Below are 15,673 nucleotides of genomic sequence, written 5' to 3'. Positions count from 1 at the left end.
GTGGCATAGCTCAAAACGGACAGACTCAAGTAGGATCAAATTCTAAACAAACCTTAAGAGTTTTGTTTCCAGCTAATTGGAAATATTCTCCCACTGTGCTTTGTAAAGTGCTATCTACAGAACTGATAGTGCTTAAGCAATTATTTCTCTCCTCTCAACCTGGTTGCTAGAAACTGATAAATTGCCTAAAGTCTTCAACATCAAAAGTGCAACTCTAGACAATTTAATTGGAGGGAAACAAACTTCTTAAACTAGGAAAAAAAACTTCTTAAATTAGATATAAATTTAATACCATAATAAATATGTACTTTAGAAATGAAATATAAAGACAGTATTTTTCTATCTACAGGTCTTCATGATGTGTTTTTCAGTTCTCTTTTTTTTTTTTTTTTTTCTGATGATGATAGTCAGATAATTGCCACCTGAGTGCCTATTGCCTGGTAGAAATAGATATCATTCTGGTTTTTTTGAATATGCAAGTCCCTTGGGTGTCTTAGGTGCATCAGTTTCTTGATTTTAAGTTTCTCCTAGCCTGCCTAACTCATTTACCTGAGCTCCATCAGCCATTCAGGCCCCCTTAGGAGGAGGGGAAGTTGTCACTACATCTTGTAACAAAGACAGAAGATGAATTGGAGGTATTCTGTTGATAAACATGGCAAAAGCTCTAGAGGAGCCTGTCCTGTCTGTGTCACAGGGTGTATGTTTTCAAAGTGACTTCAGTAAGGTCAGATGTGATTGTTGGCTTGGTACAATGTGGAGTGTTGACGGCAACAAGGTTTCCAAAACTTCCAGCACAGAAATTTTGCTGAATTTTTCTGAAATGTTGAGTTTGCGGAAGAAGAATCTCTTCTTCAGAGAGACTGTGTGAATGCAGAAATGATTGCATCTCAGTGTCATGTTTAAACTGAAAGTCTTTGTGCAGGTTTCTGTGGAACTAGAATTACAAAATACGTGGCCTGGTGTGGTACAAAGAGAGAGAGCTTGTCATCCCTGAGCAGAGTCAAAAGATGATTGCCACTGAATTCAGTTCTCCTGGCCAGCCTGATTTGATGTCTTTGATGTCAAGCATGGCAAGTTTCCTTCCACAGCTGAGCTTCACAATAAGTACACACTCCAAAGTGGGTGTTACATTGCAGCCAGCCTTAGACATGAAGTACAGGCCATCAAAATCTCTTCTTCTAAACTCTTTTGATGGTGATTGCCTTAGGATAGTCTAGTCCTGAGTCTGTAAATTGCATCCTAGTTATGTCTGAAGAACTTTTACATGTGTCATTTTGAACTATGATTTTACTTCTTTTCTCCAGCTCTTGTGGTGAATAATGTGAAGTCACAAGATTTCTTCTTTTTGACTGGCTGATATAAATTTGAAGTGAGAGAGGAAAAATAATGAGTTTCTGTTGTTCAGCTGTGGATGATAAATGTTCCTGCTCAGGTTCTTAACATTTTCAGGGTCTTAGAAATATTTTAATGAATATGTAAGCAGTGATACTTACAAGAAATACAGCCTCATGATTCCTGTTGAGTGAAAGAGGCATCTTTGCCAATTATTTCTTTTGCTGTAGCAAGCCTTATGTTTAACACTTCTCTGCATCTTTTCTGCTGGACAAAATTAATATGAATGTGTAATTAAAGTGAGGGTTTGGTCTGTGTGTCATAATGGAGAATATTAATGAACAGCCCCAAGTTTTAAAAGATGACTGCCAATAAATGTTAGTAGTACAGAACTCTGTTGCATGGTGTCACGCATACGTATTAGAAATCCATTATTTCATATAACAGCTTTGAATGCTACTTCTCTTTCTCTTTTCTTTTCAATATAAGATTGGTATGCACCAGCTATATCAAAAGAATAGGTGCAATTGGAAGGACAAGTAAAGAGCAAATATTTAATGTTGTAAGAAATTAAAATAAGCTATAATTTAATGCAGAACGATTTTCAAATGAGAAAATTCATTAGCAAAAAGGTGACCTTCAAAATAGTTTTCTGTGGAGTTAGTAATGCTCTGTAAGATTGTACAAAGAGATGAGCTTGAACACTTTGTTTGTAAGCAAAAACCCTGCAAAACCAAAACCAACTTTCTTGTGAAGTGGTACCTGAAGTTCCCAAGACTCAACATGCTTTTCTGTTGGTGGTTGTTACCTTAGGTAGCTTACAGTGCTGGAGTCTGACGATGCTTTTAGTAATTTTATACACCCAGCTATATATATACTTTTACTGGTATTTAAAATAGTGAAGAACAAAGTGTGTGTTCACTATGTTTTTCTTCTGCCTTCCTCTGCCAGATTGCAAATCTGGCTTTTGTCCCTTTCTTCTACTTGCTTTCAGTACACTGCAGAAGTATCACTAGTCAAGCAAGAGTGGACTCTTGCAGTGGTGACTAATCTTACCCTTCACCAGCTCATTGCCTTTCACTCACTGTATATGCAGATATAAAAGAGACCATTGATATGGTTTCTGTTTGACTTTTAAATTTATTTTTATTGCAGGAAGGTGCATCCACATAAAGACTGTTCTTTAAAAACTTGGTGATAGAAATGGTGAAAAAGCAAAGCAAAAATTAACTTTAAATATATAATGATGTGAAGTTATTCATAGAATGAAAGATCATTTAAATGAGTACTGTTTTAGAAACTCAGCTGTGTGCATGTTGATTAGATATATAAACAAAAGGTAGCAATGTCTTTAATTATAATTTCTTGGAATTCATTTTTGCTTTCCAGCATAAATATGCATGGACCTTGGGTTCACGTTGCTTAGAAATGCCTGTAAGCTTGCTGTCTGTATTTCTGTCTGCATATAGAATTGCATGTGCCCTCCAGTGTATCTGGTTCTTTGTGCCTACTAGCAAAAATTTACAAAAGTGGTACCATCAGTTCAGGATTAAGTGGAGCAGAACCTGTATCTGCAAAATTAGCCAGCTTTTTCATATTACCCAGGACTTCTGTGGAGCAGCATCTTCTGTGCTCTCTTTGTTAAGGAATTAGTGAGGCACTGCCACACCCTGGGGAAACTTGCCAATGCCATCAGCCCATCTGAGATGTGCTGGGGGACAGAGGGAAGCTGAGTCCTGGAGAGGAGGGATGAGGGGATCTGGGAAGACGCCTGGGAAGACGCCGTGGATCTCTTGCAGAGGATGGGTGAAACTCCCTTAGAGCAGTTAATTCAGCTTAAGCAGCTTTTTGGTTTTTACCTGCAAGGACACCCAGATGAGTTTTAAATCAGACTATTTCATTAAATCCACCTAACAGCAGTGATTTATGTGCCCACCTGTGAGTGTCTCTTTGCCAGTGTGTTTCTGAGGGACAGTAAAGCTGCATATTACTTGTACACTTGCTCTCAGATGGCTGTTGATTAGTTGCTGCCCAGATCTCTCCTAGATTTTGTAGATTTAAGATTACAATATTGGAAAGTAGAATTTGAGCATAAATCCTTGTGCTTCCTTTTTTAATAATGTTTCTTCAGCTTTTAACAAACAGCCTTGGAGGAGAGCACTGATGATGACAGAAATGATTCTCTTTTCCTGGCTATGATCCTGGTGGTGTTTGACTGCATTTGGGGGCAGTGGTTTTTGTTGCAGCCTCCATATTAAAGGGGTTATGACAAGTAACATGGACTTGTTTGCTTGTCTAGTAACTCTCCATTTGTCATCTCACAGGCTGAAGAGGAAACAGTGGCCTTTCTTGATCACAGTGGAAGTGAAGAAGAGTTTGATCCGAGCACTCTCCCAGATCCTGATAAATTCAAAGACTCTGATGCAGAGCAGGATTCAGAAAGTGAAGACAGCTATAGGTATGCACCATCTTGCATGTTAATTTTAAAATTATATTTTTTATGAACTGTTTTGTTTACATGTTAGGAATTGGTCTTACAGTCCTCTTTCTCATGGGATTTAGTATTTGACTTAAAAAAGTTTGTGTGTTAGGTGCTGAACAGAGCTGAACTAAAGGCTATTATTTTCTTTTGTGAAGTTGTATAAGAATGATTTTTGAGTCCATATTGAAGGGATCTTGTTGAGGCTGTTTCACATGCAAAAATCTTGACTAATACCCTGGAAGTTTCATGTGTTTCTGTGGTGGGTTTACCCTCTCTGGATGCCCAGTGCCCACCAAAGCCACTCTATCACTGACCTCCTCAGCTGGACAGGGAAGAGGAAATGTAGTGAACAGCTCAGGGATTGAGATAACACCAGGAGAGATTCCTCACCAGCTACTGTCATGGGTGAAGCAGACTTGACTTGTGAAGAAATGAGTTTATTTATTGCCAATCACATGACAGTAGGGTAATGAGAAAGAAACCCAAATCTTAAAACACCTTTTCTCCACATCTCTCTTCTTCCCAGGATTAACTTACAATTTCTTCTACATCCTCATCCTCAGCAGCACAGAAGGATGGGGAATGGAGGTTGCAATCAGTTCATCACACGTTATTTCTGCCACTCCTTTCTCCTCGGGAGAGGATCCTTTCCCTGCTCCCATGTGGGGGTTTCTCCCACAGGGGACTTCTTCCACAATCATCTTCAACTCTTTCCTGTAGCCTGCAATTCTTTGTGAACTATTGCAGTGTGGATCCCTTCCATGGCATACAGTCCTTCAGGAGCAGGTTCCTCCAGTGTGGCCTCAAGTCCTGCCAGCAGATGTGAACGTGCTCCAGCATGGGCTCCTCTCTCCACTGGGCCACAGGTCCTGCCAGGAGCCTGCTCCGGTGCGGGCTTCCCAAGGGATCACGGCCTTCTGGGGCTGCAGGGGCACAGCTGCCTCACCATGGGCTGTGCCACGGGCTGTGCCATGGGCTGTGGGGCAATCTCAGCTCTGGCACCTGGGGCACCTCCTGCCCCTGCTTCTGCACTGACCTGGGGGTCTGCAGGGCTGTTCCTCTCATGTGTTCTCACTGCTCTCCCTGGCTGCTTTTGCACTGTTTATTTTCCTTAACTATGCTATCCCAGAGGCACTCCCACTATCACTGATGGGCTCAGCCTTGGCCAGTGGTGCATCTGTCCTGTTTCAGAAATGCATTTCTCTTCTGTCACATTGCAGGTTCTTTTTGGGTGGAAGGAAAAATGTTGGAGTAATTTAAGGATTTCATGATCCCTTTGCACCTGTGCTGTATTAAATAAATTTGTGCAGGGTAAAACTTGATAAGTTCTATGATTCAGTATTGTTCAGACTCTTCAAGAGTCAAGTGAACTGGACTCTGAGTAGAAGTAAATGTATAATAATAAATTAAATTAATTCAATTCAGTGTTTATAATTGAATGAAGCAGAAGACTTTGTTTCATGTAGCAAAAAAAAAAAAACACAGGGTGAGAATGAGGATCTGTACTTGATACCAGCATACTGTGGGAAGATGAAGGGATACAACATGAAATCCTGTGTTGTTCACTGCAACAAGGCGGCCACTTGTGTTTTTCTGACAAACAATGTATCATGTAACAGATTGAGAAGGATGATCTTGACACCTAAATGGGAGCATAGATGTCTAAGTTCATAAAGCTCTTGCTTTTCACATCTGAATCGGGTGAATCCTGGGGCTAGATTGTCCTTCCATGTGTGTCACTGTGTGTTGTGGAGTCAGTATGGAGGACTGGGTGGGGGACATGGATTTAAGGACTAGATAGTTCTCAGTTAACAGGCTGGTGGCCATGTCCCTTGGAGCCTGTTCACCAGTGAATGCCAGTAGAACTGACAAGGATGGGGAAAAGCATTGCTTTTTCTGAGCAGCAGTAAATCTCCTCTTCTTTCTGTGAGGGGAGTATGTATTCATACATCACATTTTGTATTGATCCTTTCCTCAGAATGTCAGCTAGACTCAAGATTAGCTGCACTTTAAGAATAAAAGTTGACAGAGATGGACAGATTTTTGGCAGTGGTAGTAAGTGCAGACTTTTGTTGGATCAGTGGCTGATCTGGCCCACCTAGAGTCAGGTCATGCGCTCTTAGGGAGAGCAAGGACGCAAAGAAAGTCAAGGTCCTTGATAATCTTCCCTTCCTGTGGAGTAGATTAGGAAAGAAAGAACATACACTGAAACCAGGGAGGTTTCCTTTAGTGTATCTCTAGACATACCTACACTGAGCATCACAGCTGCCTTTGGAGCTGGAGAACAGACCACTACACACAATGAAGAAAAGTGGTTTCATCAACACTGCTTACTGGAAACAGTCCTTGGCCTGTCTTACTGCACCAAAATTCTGAGACGTTGCCCAGAAGAGCTTTAGTTGGCACCATGTGAAGCTGCAGCAGTTGTGGGCAATCTCATGCCAGTACTTGTGCCTGCACCATGGCCAAATCCATTTAGCCTGTAACAACATGACTGATACTCCCTGGGCAGGCCATGGCCAGCACAGGATTATCCATCACGTGCTGCACAGTCACCAGAGTCATCAGTGGTGCTGCCTTCCAACACACCCCACTGAGGCACCCATAGAAATAGAAAAGCTGTTTGAGAGCTGCTCCAAAGTCAGCTTTCGTGCTCAGTGTGGATAGAAATATCCACATGGTGAGGTGCTCTGAGCACCCTGTAGAAGACTTTTGAGAAAGAGCAAGATACAGTGAAGGAAATTAATTTGAGAGTGTTAAATCAACAGTCATGCCTCATGCAGCTCTCTTAGAATTGCTATTGAGTTCTATGATGAGTTGCTTTTGGGGCTGGGAAATACTGACCTAATGATTTTAACAAAAACAAATCAGCTGAGAGTAGCAGACAGTCAAACTGGGCTTTGAGATAAGAAAGCACAACTCAGTGCTGTTTTATATTTCCAAAATCCAGAGATTTTGCTCAAAGAGTTGGATTAAAATAGAAATATGTTGGGCTACACTAGCTGCTCCTTGCTTTAAGGCGGGGAGCAAAAGCTTCTAAAAGGGATAATTCATAGTAAGTATGAGACCTAGAGTGTCTTCCTTCAAGAGTCTTTAAAGGGAGACTATCTGTCCATGGTTTCAGAAGTCAAAATCTTCTCTCTGTCCTCCCACAGAATTTTTTTAAACTGGGGAAGCGGTACAAATCATGAATTAAATTTGCCTTTGCATAAAAATTCCCTTCCAGCCATACCTCTATAAGCAGAGTAATTAATGACTTCAAGCATGTAATATGAGATTAATTTTTGTATATCTAGCCACATTCATCATATTTGGTTTAAGGCTATCAAATGTAAATTGTTAATGAGGTGAAAAATCTAAGAATATAGAACAGGGCGAAAGAAAAGCAGCTGGATTTCTTAAATATTCATTTTCCAGTCAGATTGAGGTTTTGGTATTTCTAATTCTTCAGCTTCTTTAAATAAAAGTATTGAGGAAGAGCAAAGTTCCGATTGACCTCATAATTATCTTCTTTAAATCTTTAATGGGTGCAACTGATCACATTAACTCCTAGATCAGCATGGAGAAGATCTTGGACATGAGGGAAACATCTTAGTTCTGGTACTGTTTTGTTTGTGACTTTATGGACAGTCACCAGGTGACAACTATGCAAGTTAGTAGTCCATGCTACTTTGCTGTGTGCCTTCCTGTATTTATGAAGTTTATGGGCAAATTGCAGTTTCTTACAGCTTCTTCTTTCAGCAGGATGCTGATGTTGACCTGCTAAGTTTTGGGTCATTCTTGATGAGGTTGACATTACATTGTCTTATGAGATGATTTATCAGCAAATCATGGTGCTCCTTCTAAAATGGATTATTCAGGTCATATCTGTGACTTTGTGAAGGCCAGAACTTAATGTTGTGATGGCTAGAAAAGCACCATAGGAGAGACATTATAAAAGGTCTCAGTTTAAAAGCCATGGTCATTCTGATTAGCTGAAGAATTGGACACTGAGATATTGAACTGCTCTTGATAGAGGCTTATATATTCAGTTTCAGAGGTGTTTTGATTTATATCAGTGGAATGGCCAGTAAGGGAATCATAGAATCATTTAGGGTGAAAAAGACCTTTAAGATCAAACTGTTAACCCAGCACTGCCAAGTCCCACTAAACCATGTCCCTCAGTGCCCCATCTACAAGTCTTTTAAAAACCTTCAGGAATGGTGACTTCACCACCTCCCTGGGCAACCTGTTTCAGGACTTGACAGCAAGCCTTTTGGTGAAGAAATATTTCCTGTTATCCAATCTAAACCTCTTCTGGTGCAATTTGAGGTTGTTTCCTCTTGTCCCTGTCACTTGTTACCTGGCAGAAGAGGCTGACCCCACCTGGCTGCACCCTCCTGTCAGGCAGCTGCAGAGAGTGCTGAGGTCCCCCTGAGCCTCCTTTTCTCCAGGCTTGAGCACCCCCAGCTCCCTCAGCTGCCCCTCACAGCACTTGTGCTCCAGACCCTTCCCCAGCTCCGTTGCCCTTCCCTGGACACGCTCCAGCCCCTCAATGTCTCTCTGGCACTGAGGGGCCCAGAACTGAGCACAGGATTGGAGCTGTGGCCTCAGCAGTGCTGGGTACAGGGGGACGGTCACTGCCCTGCTCCTGCTGGCCACACCTGGCTGATCCAGGCCAGGATGCCATCGGCCTTCTGGGCCACCTGGGCACACTCTGGATCATGTTCAGCTGCTGTTTGCCAGCACCCCCAGGTCCTTTTCCACCAGGCAGCTTCCCAGGCACTGCCCCCAGCCTGCAGCACTGCCTGGGGCTGTTGTGACCCCAGTGCAGGACCCGACCTTGGCCTTGCTGAACCTCCTAGAGGTGTCCTCAGCCTATTCATCCAGCCTGTCCAGATCTAGAAAATAACACAGCACAATATATTTTAATTACCATTTTTATGTGCTGTAGCATTCTGACAGCAAGTAAGGAAGAAGCTGCACTGGGCTTTATGGAAGGGACTGCAGTAATTAATCTTCATTAGGATTGCTGCCATGGCCTTGTGAATTAAAATTTATTACATGGAAATAGTTTTGGGCACGGCATGTTTGATTAGCAAAATGCCAATATTTATGGGATAAATTATTCCTAACTTTTCTGAACTGTATTTTACTAGCAGATTCATTCGTTATTCCTGTACATTTCTTTGGGAAAGAGCTTGTGTGCTTTGTTGCAGCCTGGAAGCTTGACTCATGGCCTGTAGTTCAGTGGCGAGGGTGGTTTGTTTCCAGAGGAATGCTGGTAATCCTATGCTCCAAAGCATCCTCTGATAAATGTTAAGTGAAGCAGAGCCTGTCTAGAGATCTTGCCAGGATCACGTTGTTTAAACAACAGCTACTTGGCTGTGTGACTGCACATTTCAAATGGCTGATTCTCAAGCATTTAAAATCTAAATGTTACAGCTTGTTAAGACATTGCTTAAAGCCCAGAAGCGAGTTAAATACTAACAATTAAAGCTTTCTATTTTTCCCTGGTATTAGCTGAAAACATACTTGTGAGTTTATTTTGTGGTAGTTTAGAATTTGAGTTTCTTGGTGTATAGCTGTCAGGGTCATAGTTTGATCCCATTTCCCAGATGCCATTCAGATACACTGGTGTTTGTTTTAGGGACAGGATTCATAAACTGTACTTCAGTGTTTGAGTAATAAATATTTTCTGCCAAATGATAGCATCTTACTTAGGTGTTACAGCTGAGCAAATGGTGGCCGCAGAAATTACTGTGCCTGTTGATAAGTTGGCCATTGATAGCTCCTCACCTGTGTAAACACAAAGTAAATCCTTTCATCAGGCAGCCTCAGACTGCATGGACTGTTCAGGCAGCTGAAAAGCTTAATTTCGCCAGATGATAAAAAAAAGAAATTGTAAGGCAGATGCACATGCCACTTTTGAAATGTAATTAGTAGAAGACAAAAGGATGCACTGACCTTGGTTTGGATCTGAATTGGGGATTGCTTTCTAACTGAGTTGTTCTGCTAGAAAATAATTTACCTTAGCAAAACTTTTGTTGGCAATTTGTGAGGATTAGCTGGTAGTACATCAGTTTGTGTGTTTGTGAGGAATGAGGGGCCATTTATGTCCATGGAAATGATAAAAGGACTGGCTCTACAGGGTGACAGTTAATGGAGACTGAGGAGGAATTCATTTGACAGTAAGTGCAGAAGTTATTCCCTTATAGATGCTTTTGCACACTGAGTCCTTTCACATGTGCAGTAGAGTGTTATGCCTGTTACAGTCCTCCAAAGAGCTTTCTGTCCATACAGCTAGGGAAAAGCACCCTGAATGAGCACAGGATATCTCTGAGCATCGTGATGCCACACATTTTTCATCTCCCTTTTAAAATTGCCACTATCACCACTTGTAAAAGCCACAACTCTGAGTAGTCCTTAAGAGCCCCTTTCCACACCACCCAAACCAGTGCTGGTAAAAATCCATCCTGGAGTAACAGGGAGGGGGGTTGGACTTGCTGTTCTTCAAAGGTCCCTTTCAACCCAAATCATTCTGTGGACAGTCAGTCTGTCTTTCTTCTGCATCTCAGAATTAGGAACATCTTACTCACACGTTTCACATGATTCTCTGTTTACCGGCCGAAGCTGTTGTTAACAAATACTGTTTTGCATCTACTTTTTGTGTATCATGAAAACACAACTATTTTGCTTTCTTCACTGCATGTTGCTTTTGCTGCTTCCTGTGTTATACATTCCTCTTTATTCACTTCTCCACTTCACAGCCCAGCTGGGGTCAAATTATTTTGAAAATACACTTGCCTGTGTGTAGATGCATCTTCTGTTTACACTGCTAATCAAGCTGCACAATCCCTCAGTAATAGTAAGGAGCAGCTTGACTCAGCAGAATCATCCCACAAAACTTATGATGAAAATTATTCATAATTGTGTTGATGTGCTTTTGTTTGTGGAAAAAGCTGAGGAATCTCACAGTTCAGTTCCTTCCGAATGTGTTTTATATTTAAATGTTTTACCTTATAGATATCTATGCCTAAGGTCTCTGAAACTCCATAAGTGATTATAATTTTTGGTGTTTAAAGTCTGCTGTTTTATAGCTTGTAGGTACAAATGCATAGCTTGTGATGTTTCTGCAGGGTTTTAATTACTAAGATGTTTTTAACTAATGTCCTAGATGAAGCATTAGTCATTTATGAATGCAAACTGGGCTTCAGAGTCCATTCAAAGACTGGAAATAATTGGCTCTTTTGCAAACAAGCTAAAATGCTTTAACTTAACGAGGCCTTTCTTGAGCTTTTAAAGTGAACCCCTGCAGTCTGTCCTGATCAAAGTGAACACCATGGAACTCCAGCCCAGACCCACACTGTCCACTTGGAAAAGTGAGAATTCTTTCTGCTTCAGTGTATTTTCATATCCTGTCAGTATAGCTTCAGCATTTATGGAATATCTTATGCACTACAGAGACAAATATGAGAGAAGTATTCCTTTCCTCAGAAAAGAAATAAAATGTTGGTAGCAAGCCCTGAAAAGCCACCCCCATCCAAATGACAGCTCAAAGCCAGCAAAGTTGCTATATCCTGTGAATTACAGGAAGAGTGAGTGTTTGGAGCAGTCATCATCTATTCATGAATCGTCACTGAATGTTTTCTGTTGGAAGGGACCTTCTGGATCATCTAGGTCCAGCAGTCCCTGCCGTGGGCAAGGACGCCTTTCACTAGACCACGCTTCTTTACACTCTTTTCTTTTCTCTTGGGTAGGCAAGGAAGAACAGTATAAAGGTAGGGTATTTCATTTGCCTAAATTGTGGAAATGCAGGGTGTTTCTTATAGGATTTCCCTCCTTCCTCTGGGCTCTGAGTAGGCAGGAGGTGGCCCAGTTCCTCTGTGCAAGGTGGGATGGACGAGAGAGGGAGGCAGGTCATACCTGTGCAGCCCACCAGCACAAGGCATCAGATCTCCTGGAACAATTCCTTCATCCCTATGGAGGGGCAGCCAGAAAGCACAGTGTATACAAGCTGCATTGTGCTGCTGATCCCTCTCAGAGAGCATTTGGGAACTTGCTGAGAACTGCCATGGTTGGGGTTAGTGTTTGAATTAGGTTGGTTTTTAGTGAGTGGTGAAACCAGCATTTCACAGGCTGTTAACTAGCCCTATTAATGGGAAAAAATAAGGTGGGCAGCTGAAGGTGGGTTGAATTGGGCTTTGGGTTCCTTTGCTGCATTGATTCTAAGGCCAGTATTCCCCAATTAGAGCTATTTATTGTAACTGCTGTTTCTAATTGTTAAATGTCTAAACAACATTTCTGAATGGAACCGTTCACAAGCATTACGTTTACGCCATTGTAAAAACTATGGACATGAAAAAATTCCTGTTGAAATGTTTTTTTTAAGTAAGCTGAATTTTCTGAGTAGAAATTTGACAAATTTTAATTGAAAATCTGAATTTAACCAACTTTTTTAGAAAAGCCTTAGCTCCGTTTCTGAAGTTCCATTTCAATTTTTGTTATATTTTTAAAAATACAAACACAAAAAGCTAAGAATGCTGTTTTGTTCCGGTTAGTTTGTTTGGATGGAATGATTTGGGGTGTGGAGGTTTGCATTTTACTAGTTTTGGGGTATGAACCTACAGCATACAACAACCACTCCATAATCTGGTTCCCAGATATATCTTAGAATAGATTTTATTTGATTGTTTTAAACTTAGATAAAAAGATTTATAGCATTTTTTCTATGTTTTGGACAAAAACACATGAAGATACATGAAAGCTGTGTCTTTCCTCCCATTGTTGTCACATAGCCATGTGGTAGAAGCCAGGGTGATAAAACAGATTGGCAGCTGTTTCATCCAGATTGAAGGCTGCAAAAGGCAGTTCATTCAAGTCTTTAAAAACCAGCAGAAGAAATAGGAATTCACCTGGGTAAATTAGTGGCTTTTCCTCTTCCTCTCATGGAAGAGAGGTGTTTAGTAGCTTCCAAGGGAAATGTCTGAAAGAAGAGGAAAGAGTGATTGAATTAAATCGTCCCAGATCAAAACTGTATTAAGTGTAGAATTTGGCAGTGAAAGAACAGTTCTTATATTTTTATTTTTGATGCATATTTATTGTAGACAATATCTTGAATGCATGTCAAGGTCCACTGACACATCATGAAATCAGTTTTGTCAAGTTGTCTGTTGCTGTATTAGGCAGCAAATATTAGATAAGACTTATAGCAATATCCTGATACACTGTAATCAATTAAGACAGCAGAACATCCACCACCACCTCAGTCTGAGAGCAGCTCTGATTTAGACATTCAGAGTTCATCAGCTTCCATTGCTTCACCCTTTTGAATTGTAATTTTGTTTGCTCTTATCTTGACACAAATTTGCCTTGTTTAAAAGGAATTGTTAGATTACATGATGATATTGATTACCACAGTTGTTAAAAAGACTAATTGATTTTTTTCTGCAGTGAACTTGAGGAGAAGACTGGAAGAAAGAAGAGAAGCTATAGCAACAGTGCCACAGCAGAAGAAATGCCACTGAAAAGAAAAAAGATGCATTTCAGCCAAGAGGAGGACCCCTGTTTGCCATTAGATACTGGGCTTTCTCTGGCAGAGGATGAAGAGCTTGTACTGCATCTGCTCAACAGTCACAACTAATTATTTTTTTCTGCAGGTTTTCTTCTCTGGGACATTTCCACAATTTTGTCAGTAGTTTACACAAAATGGATTTGGCATCTGGGCAGCTGGATCCCTGCGAATGTAGATAAATGAGTTCCACGTGCAATGGGATTGCCTTAGATTGGCTCACAGGTTATAGACAACATTTAGTTTGGTTTATAAGGCTTTCTAAATGAACTTTTCAACCTGAATCCCCAGGTGTCATTTTGCAGTAGCCTGTTCATCATTTTAAATCTCCAAGTTTTGAAACAATTACCTTCTTTTATTTTCATCTTGCTTTAAATGAAAATGGAATGTTCCTTTCTTGACCATGCCAGGTTTGTTATTTTGGAAGATATATGTGTACTAAAATTTTAAGGAGGAAATGCTGTTGGCAGCTCAGATCATATTACTTAAAAATGAAGTATGTACTTTCTTCTGTGTATAAGGCACATATTTTAAGAATATTTTAATAAAAATTTCTAGAGCCTTGATGTAAACTTAACTGTCTCTTTCAGCTTTGTTATGAAAGCTTGTATTTATCCTTCAGGTATCACTTCTGTTATGATTCTGTCACTGGTGTTAGGCAATTCAGAAAACAACATTTAGAAGCTAAAACTGAGTCTTGTCTTTGAATCCCATATGAGTGAGAACACATTGTCACATAGTAGTATCTGTTTGGTCTTTCCATATGTCCATATGAACATATTAAATACTCCATTTTTGTCAATATCACTTTTTTGTCATAGGAATCTATCATCACCTATTCAGTACAACCCTTTCCTCCTCTCCCTATACTCTGTATCTTTTAGCTCAGTTACCCAGAACTGAAAATATACTGCAAATTCTTGCCTCCAAATGTTTCTTCCACTGTTCTGCCAGCAGGCAGGGTATCATAAAAACAATATTATAGCAGAGCACATCTGCCATCTGCTCCTTCCTGACAATGTGGAATGAGAAGAAATGACTGAGTTTCACAAACAGCTAAACATGAAAGATGGGACCTGCTTGGCAGCTGATGCACAGTGTTTGTTTAGTCTACAGTGCCACAGCAGGCCTGGAAAATGCTGTGATCTGGGACCAGCATCACTGATGAATCTGTTAATGAAGAAGGATCTGCTGTGGTGCTGCTGTGACTGGTGCACGTGTCCCATGTGCCATCCTGTGAATGGCTGCAGTGAATGTAATGAGCAGCCTCAGCAAAATATCTGTGCTGGGATAGCAGAGCTCCTGCTCCTGTAGCTGTGGAGGAGGACAGAAAACTGCAGTGCAGAGAGCTCCACCAGCAAAAAGCTGCTCAAAGATGATTTAGGTAGAGACAACAATACATACAGTGGTGTGTTCTTCCTGGAGATGTTCAGAGACCCCTAGTGTACTTGGTGGTGGTCAGTTGTCTTGCACATCACCTGACGTCTCTCAAATCAAAGCTTTGCTCTAAGGAGCATGAGTTGTTGTTGAGACAAGAAAGTAAAAAACCAAAATACTTACTGTTTCTGACTAGAATATTCTTATTTGTATGCTGAAGTGGAAGAGAGATGTTCCTACCTAGTAAACAGTAAGACTAAAATTTAAATTATATACCTTGGAAGTATTGTGGTGCACTTTTTATCTTGTGATGATTTTTTAATTGTCTGCATAAAAATAATTTTTCAAGTGCTTTTACTTTTGTATTTCTGTATAATGAAGTTTCTAATGTATTTGTGTTGTTTGATATAGAGCCAGTGTTTCTTGAATCCTTATGAATTTGCCCATCTACTTCAAATGTGTCCATCCTTGAGGATATGGTGTACATATAAAGAATGAAGCCACGTGAAAAAGAAGAGGGAAGGGGCTTAAGGCAGATGCTCCATGCCACGAGTGTATGTAAGAACAGGTAACTGCTGCCTATGATAGAAGTGGTAAGACAAAAAATCCAACATTCAGCATTTTTGGGAAGCAGCTGTGGTTCTGGGTTATCATTCCTGTGAGCTATAGATCTGCTTTAAGGGGCCCCTCACCAGCCCTGCTTTTAGCAGTGTTTTTCTGGTCCAAGAAAAGAAGCACAAATAGACAAAACAGCTGCCAGTCTCAGGACTGACTAGGCTGAAGGACATTTTCCAGGGAGCTTGTTTCAATTCACACCTGGGGACCTCTCCATCTGATGCCAAAAAACCTGGCATGTGTGTCCAGAGCTAATGGGCAGGTGGAGCAGGGCTGGCTGGGCATGCCACCCGTCATCTATCTCCTTTTCTCCTGGT

The 15,673-nt window shown here is 40.8% G+C and overlaps 1 protein-coding gene across 1 annotated transcript in view; it reads left to right on the top strand.

Moving 5' to 3' along the window:
• The window catches only part of DDX10 (DEAD-box helicase 10), a 152,242-nt gene extending 138,312 nt beyond the window's left edge, over positions 1–13,930 (top strand). The window contains exons 17-18 of the mRNA XM_064717978.1: positions 3,657–3,790; positions 13,247–13,930. Coding sequence (XP_064574048.1) covers positions 3,657–3,790; positions 13,247–13,436 — 324 coding nt within the window. The 3' untranslated portion in view covers positions 13,437–13,930. The remainder of the gene's footprint in view (positions 1–3,656; positions 3,791–13,246) is intronic.
• The last annotated feature ends 1,743 nt before the right edge of the window (positions 13,931–15,673 follow it).

This window comes from Zonotrichia leucophrys, chromosome 1 (genome assembly GCF_028769735.1).
Source record: "Zonotrichia leucophrys gambelii isolate GWCS_2022_RI chromosome 1, RI_Zleu_2.0, whole genome shotgun sequence".
Lineage (NCBI taxonomy): Eukaryota > Metazoa > Chordata > Aves > Passeriformes > Passerellidae > Zonotrichia > Zonotrichia leucophrys.
Note: the sequence above shows the minus strand (reverse complement) of the source record. Positions and strands in the feature narration are given on the sequence as shown.